The sequence below is a fragment of the Simochromis diagramma genome, unplaced genomic scaffold (assembly GCF_900408965.1).
Source record: "Simochromis diagramma unplaced genomic scaffold, fSimDia1.1 OVJJ01000205.1, whole genome shotgun sequence".
Lineage (NCBI taxonomy): Eukaryota > Metazoa > Chordata > Actinopteri > Cichliformes > Cichlidae > Simochromis > Simochromis diagramma.
Window position 1 is genome coordinate 2,062,735 of NW_024386782.1, and position 12,003 is coordinate 2,074,737.

The window sequence follows — 12,003 nt, forward strand, 5'->3', positions numbered from 1 at the left end:
TTAAACCGTCTCTTCTAGACAATACATTTAGACTTTGGAAACAGGCCTTTGCACAATCAGCAATCTGATTTTTGGCTTCTCATTATGACAAGCTAGCTGGACAGCTGGGACTGGGGTTGTGGGAGTGTGGGAGGGTATTGTACCATGTTATGTTACGTTTTGTTATATTTTGTTATGCTATGTGATGTTAATGTACAAAAGCAGAGCAACTATCTCATGCTGTAAATTCCATTGTCATACAGACAATTGCTCAATAAATATATCCTGGAAAAAAAACCCAAAAAAACCCCACAACCATTACTGCTGTCCTGTCAGGTTCACACCATTCACACTCTATGGTTAACACACAAAATATGGAAATTGTACAGTTCCATAACAACATGATAAATAATAAAATGTTTAACAACAATAGGAGCAATCATATTTAAAATCCGTAAGTCACAGAAGGTCCTCATATGTATATTAATACAGATCTGTGCCCAGGGTTGCGTGTTCGTGTGTGTTTTTGTGTAATAACTTCTGCCGTGTCTTCAGACTGGTGGACCCAGATGGCAGCCTGCCAGACCTCAGCATGCTCAGTGCCAGCTCGGTGGACGCGATGCTTCTCAGACAGGAATGTGAAACACATGTAAAGCAGAACATGCAGGAGGGTTGGGATACGGAGAAAGAGAAGGAGCAGGCCCTGGTGGTGGTGATGGATGACACTGACATGACTAATGAGAAGCCCAGGAGCTTGTCTGACCCACGGCAGTCCAGCACAGAGGAGAGCCAACAGTGCAGTGCGAAGACCGAGCCGGAGCCGAGCACAGAGCAGAGCTCAGGTACCGAGCGACACAGCGGGTCCATGACCTTAAATGTGATTTCAAAAATACTGTGAAATATTTCACTTGATCTAATTCATTTTTGTCTAATCAAGCATAACATTCAACTACTAAAATATTTTTTTCTGTATAGAAACACTAATAAACATTTAGAATTTATTATCTTAAAAAAATTTCTATGTAAAACGATTAATTTAGAAGTTCATGGTTAACGACAACAATTATGCTTTAGTATTAAAAATACAATTTTGATTAAAGAGCACATTCATACTGGTGGATTAACCATTACAGAAAACAAAAATGATTTTTGGTAATCACCAATCCTGTTAAATTAGGGCACCTTACATTGGCTGGTGGTCTAATAAACTATTGCATTGTGGGTGAAAGCTTTAAAGTTTTTGGAAATATCTAAGTCAGACATTAATCAAGCGTAAACATTCAGCCACCGAAACAAATTTTTCTATTCAAGAATGAAAGTAAATAATTTTAATTTCACATCTTAATCAAAATAACACTCTGTTTGTATGTCAGTAAATTAGAAATTTGATTTAAAACTGCAATAATTATGTTTTAGCATTAGTTTCCACATAAACTTTAATGTCAAAACTGTGTTTGTGACGGAAGATTTCTGTCAAAGCAGCATGTTTCTTTTTTTAGAAAAGGAAATGGCACATTAATATCATGCTGATTGCAAGTAGCTGTCATAGACATACGCGCGATGGTAATAAAAACCTAGCCAGCGCACGAGTCATGCATCATGCATTTAGTGTTATTAAGCCTCTAGTTTTTCAGTTTGCTCTCAAGTTCATTGTGGTCTTTAAAGGTCAAAGCTCTGTGCTGCTGCCCTGGTATCTTCTGCCTGCGCTCACACCAGCCAGCCACTGCTGCAGAATTTGTAAAAGCGGTTGTACTGCAGGTTTTTTGTTTTCAGCCGATTTATCTTGCATTACGACACAGCACATAGCTCAAGCGCCTGCTTTTACCCTCCTGCTAAGGCCGACCAAAGCTGCATTACTAGCATATTTACACAGACAGTCTTGAATGAAAATGTTGTTTGCATGCACAGAAAATAAAATGGGTGATAAAACACAACCCTGCGGCCCTGCAGGGCCTCTTAGTTTATAATGAGTTGTGGGCTGTACGAGGTATATTCTCTCAGAGTTTCTTAGCCAAACAATGGGGCCTCTATTAAAGCCTGAGATAATATGGATTTTGTAAACGTATACACGCTCTACCACAATATAGTGGTTTTTATGGGAATATGAAACAAATTATAAAGTCCTGTTTCTCAGCTAAATAAAACAGCAGTTTGGAATTTGCTTGTTAATACATTTTTTAAGCTCATTCTCATCAAACTTCACAACTTTAATATTGGAAAAAATGATGTTAACAATCCTGTAGCAGCTTCAGAATTAATATGAAACACGTGTTTGCTACCATAAAGTAACCAAAAAATTGAAATTACATTTCTGGAATTTAGTTTCTAACAATTTACTCTTCGTCTGTAAACAGACTAATGAAGTGGAGGAGTAATTGTTTTAGGCTTAATTAAATATTTACAGCAAGGTATTAGTGAGTAAAAGCTCTATTTTCTTTACTTTTTTACTTTGATATCAAACATTCTTTAAATTTGTTATATTAATATGCATTATTAGCTTCATATTAATCTAACATGAATCTGTATTGATTTATTTATTTTTAATCAATAGAGGGGTTGACTCTAAAAATACCACGGCTGCATCAATTACATATATATATAAAGGGCTATAAAGAAGGAACTGTATATCTGCCTTTCATTTCTGAATGAACTGTAGAAAATTACAAACATGTGGAATGGCAGCTAACGTTGTCCTGAAGTGAAGCTTGTGCAATCTCCCAGCTTAAGTTGACAAACTTGCAGGTGAAAAATAGAAGTAACAGGGATATTAGTTTTTAAACACTTTCCGTTTGCACCTCTTCAGTCTTGTCACTTTCCCATTTAAACGTGTCTGGTTTTTGTCTCTTTTTCCTCAGACCTGAAGAATAAATGGCACCTTGTGGTTGACCGTCTGACAGTGCTCTTCCTCAAGTTCCTGGAGTATTTCCACAAACTGCAGTTGTTCATTTGGTGGTTACTGGAGATCCATATCATCAAGATCGTTTCCTGCTTCATTGTCATGGTTGCTATCAAAGAGGTATGAAAGCTGAAGAATTGACTTACTTTTGTACCTGCAGCAAAACAAACTTAAACCTGCCTGAAAGTCATATTTTATTTTATTTGGTCAGCTTTCATATCAAACACCACAGGTGGTAATGTGTTTCCCTTCCTGTTGGTGCTAAAACTGAGTACTGTTTATAACTGCTTTTACTTGGGTCCCATCTTCTCTTTCCTGCCTTTGTTAGCACTCTGCAGTATATCCTGGAGAGGCGCTGCTATTTTAGTGTGATTACTTCTCAGATACACAAATAAAGCTGATGTCGTTCAGCACTAATCTAAATTGAACTGCTTACTATATCGCATACAAGCCAAATAATAGTGTGGGGGATTCTGGAGAATTGTAACCGCTTCTACACTATGGAGATGTAAAGAAGAGTCTGAGATTTTTTGAGTTTACACATGAACCATACCAGTCTTATGAAAACTCATTTGACAGTCTTTACAGTCATAGTAAAAAGATAAGCTAAAAAATAGTGTCATTATTAATTTAACAAAAGTTAATCCAAAATAAAAAACCGTGTATTAAAACAGTACACCCCATTATTCGGTAGCTTAGAGAGCCTCCTGAATAACTTAAAGTACAGTAATCATTTTCTATCTGGCTTCATCAGCTTCCCACGTCATTGTGGAGGAATTTTAGCCCACTCATAGGAATTCATGTAGGTCAGGTTTTTACTGGGTCACTGCTTTTTAGATTAGTTTTTGATAAATAAATGATGACACAGTATAGTGTCAGTGTCAGGGCTGGGTATCGATCGGTTTCTTTTATCGATTCGATTCCAATTCCCAAGGTCCCGATTTTGACTGAGACAGTCAGAAATATTATAATTCTGATAAATTATCAGTACATATGCTTATTTTTATATCTATGTATACAAAGCTGACACTTGTGAGACTTAATAAGAGGTGGGAGCATCACAGCAGATGTCTTTGTGTCGAAGTAACTGAAAAATATGAAGGAGATTTTCCTGGCCTGACTTTTTATATCAAATAAATTATTCTGCAGTAGATCAAAAACGGAAGAAAACCATGAATCAACATATGAACATTACCTGATGCTGCTGAAGTGAAACAGAGCAATGTTAAAGAGGTTTTATTGGAGACACAGCTAAGCGTTTTGCAATTTGTCATACTTTTAAAAAGTTTACATTTCTTCGGTATTGAACAGCAGAAATGAGCCTTTCTTGTCGGAGGCGAAACAGCGAGCGACAACGCTGTGCACAATTGTGTTGGCAGCAAAAGTAAGAGGGAATTAATGACGATGTTTATCAAACATGAAGCGTGGTTTTGATCTTCTTTTGCTGCTGGTTCAGTGAATTTTTCAATCATCACTGATTTACACCTGTTTTCTTTTCAGTGTACTGTGTGTGTGTGTGTGTGTGTGTGTGTGTGTGTGTGTGTGTGTGTGTGTGTGTGTGTGTGTGTGTGTGTGTGTGTGTGTGTGTGTATTGTTAAAAATTTATAGCCATAGCTGTGGAAAAGAGGTATGAATGACAAAGTTTTTTTGTCCTCATCACATCTATTGTCTTTTGTCCAGGTGTCTTTGTTCAACTATGTGTTCCTTGCATCCTGGGCGTTTGCACTGCCGTACAGCCAGTACCGGCCCCTTGCCTCTAGTGTTTGCACTGTCTGGACGTGTGTCATCATTGTATGTAAAATGTTGTACCAGCTGGACTTAATAGATCCCAGCAAGTACTCCAAGAACTGCACTTTGGTAAATATTAATGCTTCTCAACCAAAGTTGTATAGAATACATGCTGTTCTTTAGCATTGTCCCTATTATCCTTAATTAAAGCCAGATTTTTTGTAGATTCTCTTGATTTTGATTGATGTGCGCCTGCTTTATGTCATGATTTTTGTTGGCGTTGGGCATAAAAACTCTGGAATAAAATGTTTGCATTCCAGAAGAGACAAAAAGCCTTACTGCTAGTTTCCAAGATTTGAATTAAAGTACTATGGTTCTTTGAAGCTCCATATTTTTTATTCTTGGATTCTTCTAGTAAAGCTTTGGATGATTTACAGATCAAATAAGCCTTGTTTATCTTATACTCACCTTAGATGAGCTACTAACTTCATCCATTCCAGGAGATCTGAAACAACAAGTTGTTTTAGATCCTCTGCCTTTGAGCTAGGTGTCTTCCCATTGTCTGACCCTTATAAAAAGAAAGTTTAAATTACAGGTTGGCTGGTGGGACTTCTATGGTTACAACCAAAGCAGTGTGTCTGAAATGACCAAAATAGGCTATATCTGCTCTCTCTGACATCATTCAGAGCCAAGGGTAGAAAAAGTCTTTCTTAAAATTAGCGTTTAGAGCAGCCTGAAATTTTGCCTCATAGCGACTTACTCTTACGGAACTCGATATTTGAAACTTTGACCATGTTTGATGAAAACATAATTCCTACTTTAGGCCTAGTTTTTAATTCTACTAGACTGGAAAACTGACCCATTGTGTTTTTGTCCACAGTTATGCAGAAACTCAACAAATAAGAGTTTAATGTTACCAGAATCTTTGTTGTATGACGGAAGAGTGGATCCAGCCAACTGGGTGGGCCTCAGGAAGTATGACGACCTGCTGGGCTACCTGAGGGTAAGGTCGAAATGAACCACAGTTCTTTTATCGTTGTTATACACTGCCTATTAGACTCTTTATTCTTTATTATTTATAGAGCAATTATGAATTTAGAACTACCGTGTTTACAGGAAAATTGTAATGCGGTTTTTTTTTAAAATTATTATTAACTTTTATGTCAGCAGTAATCTCTATTTCATGTTTAATTCATGCAGATTTGGGTAATTCAGTCAAATATGAGATGTTTAACACATCACCGACCTAGTGCTATTTGGCTGTTTAAAGTCAGTATTTAATTTGAAATAATATCAAAATTCCACAAAATGCAGTCAACTGAAAAAAGAACAAATAAATATTCCACTGCAATACATTCCTAAGAAAACAGTCTGTGTAATTATTTTTCTTTACTTTCCTGTGTCACCTGCCGAGTGTCACTCTGTTTCACCCACACCTCCAAATCTCTGTACAGGGAAGGAGGTGATCTGTGTTTTATTCAGTGAGATGAACACAAGACTTTTGGATTTTTAAAATAAACAAAATGTATAAAAAAATGTATTTAAAAAAAGCTAATATTGAGTGATAACAGTTCATAGCAAAGGTTTTCAACTACAGGCTGTCACAGACAGCAGGCCTGGTGCTTAACTGTAATTCAACGGGTTGTAGAGCTCACCTTTGTACGGAAGTCTTATGTAGATGATGAGTTATATGTTTGACAGTTAGGAGGAATATTTGTAAGATTCTTTTGTGAGTATCTTTCCCCATCCCCTGGACCTTTTAGGGGAACTTAATACTTGTGAGATCTCAGACTCTGAATACTTAGAATTTCTGTTTTATTTAGTTAGCAGTGGTTTTCATATTGAAACATCTCATTATGTGTTAGTTGGCATAATGAAAAGCCAGACTGGGATTCAGATCATCCCTCTGTGTGGTTTCATCTCCACTGTCTAAGAGCAAAAGGGAATTTCTTATTAGATTTTCTTTGTAACTTAGATTGTTTCAATGTGCAGTACTGAAATCAGTCACTAGGGATACAGCAATAGCAACAGAGAAGGACACATGCACACACACCAGCAAACCATATCTTGATTGCAGTCTTGTAAGTCGGGTTTGTGTTTTTGTTTTCTTCACACTTTTAGTAGTTTAATGTAATTCACTTGACCTTGTGAAAATATGAAGTGCCAATCAAATGTTGCCAATAACCGGGACTATTCTGCATTTTTTGTCCTTTAAATGAGTAAAACCAGCAATGTTAAAGTTGCTCTCTGGATACTCCCCAACCCGTCGTCTGTAATCCTCAGCCCATTTAATCACATTTAAATATTTTTTAAAACTATATTATAAAAACACAGTTTATAAAAACTAAGCATTTTGGGGAATTTTCTCTTCCGACCATCTGAGCAGAACAACTTCTGGATGCTGGCTCTGTTAGCATTGGAGGTAACCATCTACCGCCATCAGAAATACTTCAGACTGAGGAACAAATTGTCACCTCCCGCTGCCAGGATTATCTTTCATGACATCACACGACAGCACCTGGACATCAACATTGTCTGCTTCATCAAATACTTCATCAACTATTTCTTCTACAAGTTTGGACTTGAGGTAGGTGGCATAATGAAGTAGAAATAGTTAAATTGGGGCGATCGTGGCTCAAGAGTTGGGTGTTCGTCTTGTAATCGGAAGGTTGCCGGTTCGAGCCCCAGCTTGGACAGTCTCGGTCGTGGTGTCCTTGGGCAAGACACTTCACCCACCACCTACTGGTGATGGCCAGAGGGGCCAATGGCGCGATATAGCAGCCTCACTTCTGTCAGTCTGCCCCAGGGCAGCTCTGGCTACAACTGTAGCTTGCCTCCACCAGTGTGTGAATGTGAGAGTGAATGAATAATGGAATTGTACAGTGCTTTGAGGTTCTCGAAAAGCGCTCTATAAATGCAACCCATTATTATTATTAAAATGTGTACTGTGCTACACTGCTTCATGTACACTCCTCTTGTGTTTCCCTTAGACTTGCCTGCTGTTGGTCGTCAACGTCATAGGGCAGCGTATGGACTTCTATGCCATGCTTCATGCTTTTGCCTTAATAGCGGTGCTGTACAGGCGTAGAAGGAAAGCCATTGCTGAGATTTGGCCCAAGTACTGCTGCTTTCTGGCATGCATGCTTACTGTTCAGTACTTCGTCTGCATCGGGATCCCACCTGCAGCCTGTAAAGGTTTGTGTAATCAAATGTGCCAGATTGCACTCACAATAACCAGACACTTGGTGAGTCAAAAGCTGATTAATTTCCTCGTAGAAGCCATTCTTAACAATGTGTCTGGTCCAGATAACTGACTGATTCTCCAAGATGCTTATCTATCTCATCACCATATCACCATGGTGAAGTAGGTGAGCAAAATTTTTCAGGCACCAGGAAGACAGGAAATTTTTACTGTGCAGATTTGTCTTTGCTTGTATTCAGGAGTTAAAGTGGAATTTGCGAAGTAGTGAAGTGTGGGGAAGAGAATCACTTAGAAATCTGAAGTAGATTTGTTTTCTTTGTCTACAGGCTGTGATCAGATAACATTTTCTGCTGCTGCTCTGAGAATTACTGCTGTTTGTGGATTTAGGAATCCAACTGAACTCAACAAGAATAAACAAACTTTACATGAGCTATAAAGCTTAAAAACTGTATAAAGATCGTATAAAGTTTATACGCTGATGAGTGAATCTAATCAGGATCATCAGCTTATTTTAAATTGATACACTAAACCTAATGTAACCTAGCACCGACAATGAGCACCACAGTGTAATGCAGTTACCCTGCATTAAACTGTAAAAATGTCTATTATTTTCATGCAAACTGTAAAACAAAACCATAGCGAGTTGGGATATTTTTATTTCATTACTGAGTAAGTCTCTCCATCCCATCAGCTGGAAGCAATGCCAGGCTGCAGCACAAAAATAAATAAATAAATAAACAAAATCACTCTGTAGAATAAAGCATTACCATCGGATTTAATTACTCATTAAATGAAGGGTATGTAATGATTTAAATAATGTAAGTTAAAAATCAGTTCATTATTGTTTCAGAGATAAATTAAGGCTGTTTTTCATGTAATTACAAAAATTGTCCACACGTAAAAGGTGTTCATGTTTATGATGCACTTTTTTTTTTCTTTTTTTAATCCGTTAACACGTCTCCGTTCTTTTACGGTTCATCAAAGCGAAGCGTGATATTTTTATGATGTTCTTACATATGTCTGATGATAATGTTTTCTTTTCAGGTTATCCCTGGACAGAAAATGACAATGTGGTCAAGTGGCTCTATATTCCAGATTTCCGCAGCAGGCCCAATCCTTTATTCCTCATCTGTGAGTTTTAGAGTTAAAGTGAAAATTTCTTTGAAGAATAAATGAAAATCCTTCATTAGAAGTTAGAAACATGCATGTAAATCTTCATGCGATTAATCATATTAGTGGATTATTCTTACTAATATATTAGTATATCAGAAGGATTTTGTTATTACAATAGTTCGTAGTTTAAACTCCAACATGACATAATTTTGTGTTAAAATTATAATGTATAAAGTAACTAGTAAATAAAGCACTCAAACACATCTAGTGGTGTTTAAAAAAGACTTCGACCGTCTGTCTGCAGTCTCTAAATAACTAAGCTAACTTTTAAAATTTGAGACTTGAATACAGTAAAGCAAATGTACCGTCACAGGCAAAATCAAATAATTGTTTTATCTTATGAAGATTTAACACTGATTCCACAAATAGAAACGCTTTCATCTCCTCTTCTCTTTTAGATGACTTCATGTTGCTCCTCTGCGCCTCCCTCCAGAGGCAGGTCTTTGACGATGAGAACAAGGCAGCTGTCCGCCTCATGGCCGGTGACAATGTAGAGATCTGCAGAGACCTGGATGCAGCTTCCTTCAGCGTCCACAACCCTGTGCCCGACTTTATCCACTGCAGGTACCACAGATAACACTCCAAATTAGATATACTTTCATTTTGCTTTCAGTAAGAACTGCTGCAGTAGTACTTACTGAAAGTAGTATGCCTTAAAATGTTCTGTACATGTAGCTGAGGCAGAGAATTGTGGCCAGAAAACATGCTGTATTGTATACTACAAAATGCAGCTAAGTGCTGGTGCAACTCTTAGTATTGTTTTGATACATTTATTTCAACATACTGTGTATTAGGACATTTTTTTGCCATGTGAGTTAGTGTGGCAGCGCTGGTGCTGGATCCTTGATTCAAAGCTTTGTTCACTACAGTGGTTGGCCTTGTGGCCTTGTGTATTTCTATTAGTCCTACATGGATAAAGTGTATTGCTGTATGTACCTTTTTAAATGATTTCCAGTTTCTGAAATATATTTTACATTAGATTCTCTTTTCATCATTTTGTGGCTATTGCGTGGCTCAGCCGCCATTAAGACAGAGGTCAACATGCTGAAATGGAAAGGAAGTGAAGTAGCCAGTCTAATTGATGCTTAATGATGTTGGGTGCCTATCTATGATGTCAGATACAAAACTGAAATGTGCTCCACACAAGTGGAGCTGTTAAAAGCTAAGTATATGTATTTAAAGCTTTTTGAAAGTATTTTACAGTCAAAAATTGGTTTTAGAAATGTATAACAGGCTTCAACATTAAAGAAAAACCCATTTGGTTATTTTAGTATCCATAATTTATTTCTACTCAGGACCTTCTGTCTTTGTCTCCCTGTTGTCTCTATCTTTATAAAGCCTAATATATATATCTCTCAGCTAAACATTAAACTCAAATTGCTTGTAGTGAATAGTCCAGCACAACACATGTGTACTTGCAGTTATGTATGTACATGTGTGTGATTGACGGATTAATTGTAATTATTTCTTTAATGCATTTTCACTGTTTTTTTTTCCATGTCTCCAATTCTCTTTGCTTTTTTGTGTGTGACCCACTCTCGTGACATCTCAAGTTGGTTCTTGTTTTACTTTGTTACCTTGTTTGTCTCACTCTGCAATTATTGCCCCAGAAGTATATGACTTAAGACAACTTTGTAATTACTAAATTATGGATACTAAACAATCTGCAGATTGAAGTTTTCACATTCCCATTGCAATAACACAATTGCATCTCTTACAGCACTGATTTTCAGACTTTTTCTGGCATGTCCTGCTTCACAAGCTGACAAAATAGATCAACAAACAGGCTGAACACCCCCCTTTTCCTCCATTTGCGTTGTCAGAGGTGTGCTCTGAAGAAAACTGTTGTTGTGCTTGGCTGCAAACTGTGTAACTGCAGAAATCTTAAGTGGGATGGTGCTGAATAAGAACGTTCTCAGTCAGCAAATACTTTATCCCAGAAAAATAAAGGTAAGAAAAAAATGACAGCTGAGAGGTTTAGTGAGGGATGTTATTAAATACATGCTGTATACATAATTTAGAAACTCGCCTGATCTGGATACTGACTTTGCACATAAAGAGTGAACGCAGGATGTTGAGGGGAAGAGGGCGCGAGTTAAAAAGACAGCAAGAGCATCCTGACCTGTCCACACTCATTGATTATGTGCTCTTCAGATTCCACTGTTTTGGTGTGCAAAGTGGACAAGTCTTTTATTAACGCACTCTGTGTCCATCAACAAGCACTAGTAGTGCAAGAGAGAGAGCTGTACAGCCCGTCTGTCCATGCCACAGCAGCTCTGCACTTATTCCATCGTTTCCCTCCAGAATCGAATTACGGATACGGGGTGGGGGGAGAAATCCATAATCCACAAAAACACTCTGTCCGTCACTCCCCGACTCAGACGCTTTTTCCTTGTACTCTAACTCAATAAATAGCTTTTAAGTATGGAAAAGGTATTTTCTCCCCCTGATGAAGAAGGACACTCACTCAGCTGTTCCGGCCCTTCAACGCATCGTCCCATCCAAACCCACTTCATCAGAGCTGCTTTCTAAAGAGTTGAAGCTGTTACTGTGGCCCCATGTATCTGAAATTAATGCACGCTACATCTCATGTTTCCACTCTGCGCATCATATCGTCAGCCTTTCACATGGAGCCATAGACATGCGCCTAGCATGTTAGAGACGCGCAAGACATGCGGCAGTGTACCTGTGCTGAGCGAAAGGATCGGGTTACAGCTCTCATTCCTATTCATTGATCAGATTCTAAGTGACATTAAGTGATACCCTAATTGTGAATGATGAGCAGATAATTCTCTTTTGACTTTTGCTATGTGGTAAACATGTACCCTAACCTGTAATAGCTAGCTAGCTGGGGTCCATGGGGATTAAAATCAGCTCATCAACTACATCCACCTCCCTCATTGCTTTTTCATGACAGCAACAGGCCTTGTGTAAATATACGTCTTACTCTATGGATTTATTTGAGAATTAAAGTGCTCAAATAAGTCCACACAAGATGACATTGTGAGACATGATTGAAAATTGT

General features: G+C 37.8%; 1 protein-coding gene across 5 annotated transcripts in view; it reads left to right on the forward strand.

The window, feature by feature from the left end:
* LOC120723905 (piezo-type mechanosensitive ion channel component 2) overlaps nucleotides 1-12,003 on the forward strand; it is a 96,174-nt gene that overhangs the window by 50,829 nt on the left and 33,342 nt on the right. For all 5 annotated transcript variants that reach the window (XM_040015735.1, XM_040015764.1, XM_040015743.1 and 2 more), the window contains 8 exons: nucleotides 535-821; nucleotides 2,835-2,995; nucleotides 4,556-4,732; nucleotides 5,484-5,606; nucleotides 6,990-7,190; nucleotides 7,594-7,798; nucleotides 8,850-8,936; nucleotides 9,377-9,542. In XM_040015735.1, the coding sequence (XP_039871669.1) occupies nucleotides 535-821; nucleotides 2,835-2,995; nucleotides 4,556-4,732; nucleotides 5,484-5,606; nucleotides 6,990-7,190; nucleotides 7,594-7,798; nucleotides 8,850-8,936; nucleotides 9,377-9,542 (1,407 nt within the window). The remainder of the gene's footprint in view (nucleotides 1-534; nucleotides 822-2,834; nucleotides 2,996-4,555; nucleotides 4,733-5,483; nucleotides 5,607-6,989; nucleotides 7,191-7,593; nucleotides 7,799-8,849; nucleotides 8,937-9,376; nucleotides 9,543-12,003) is intronic.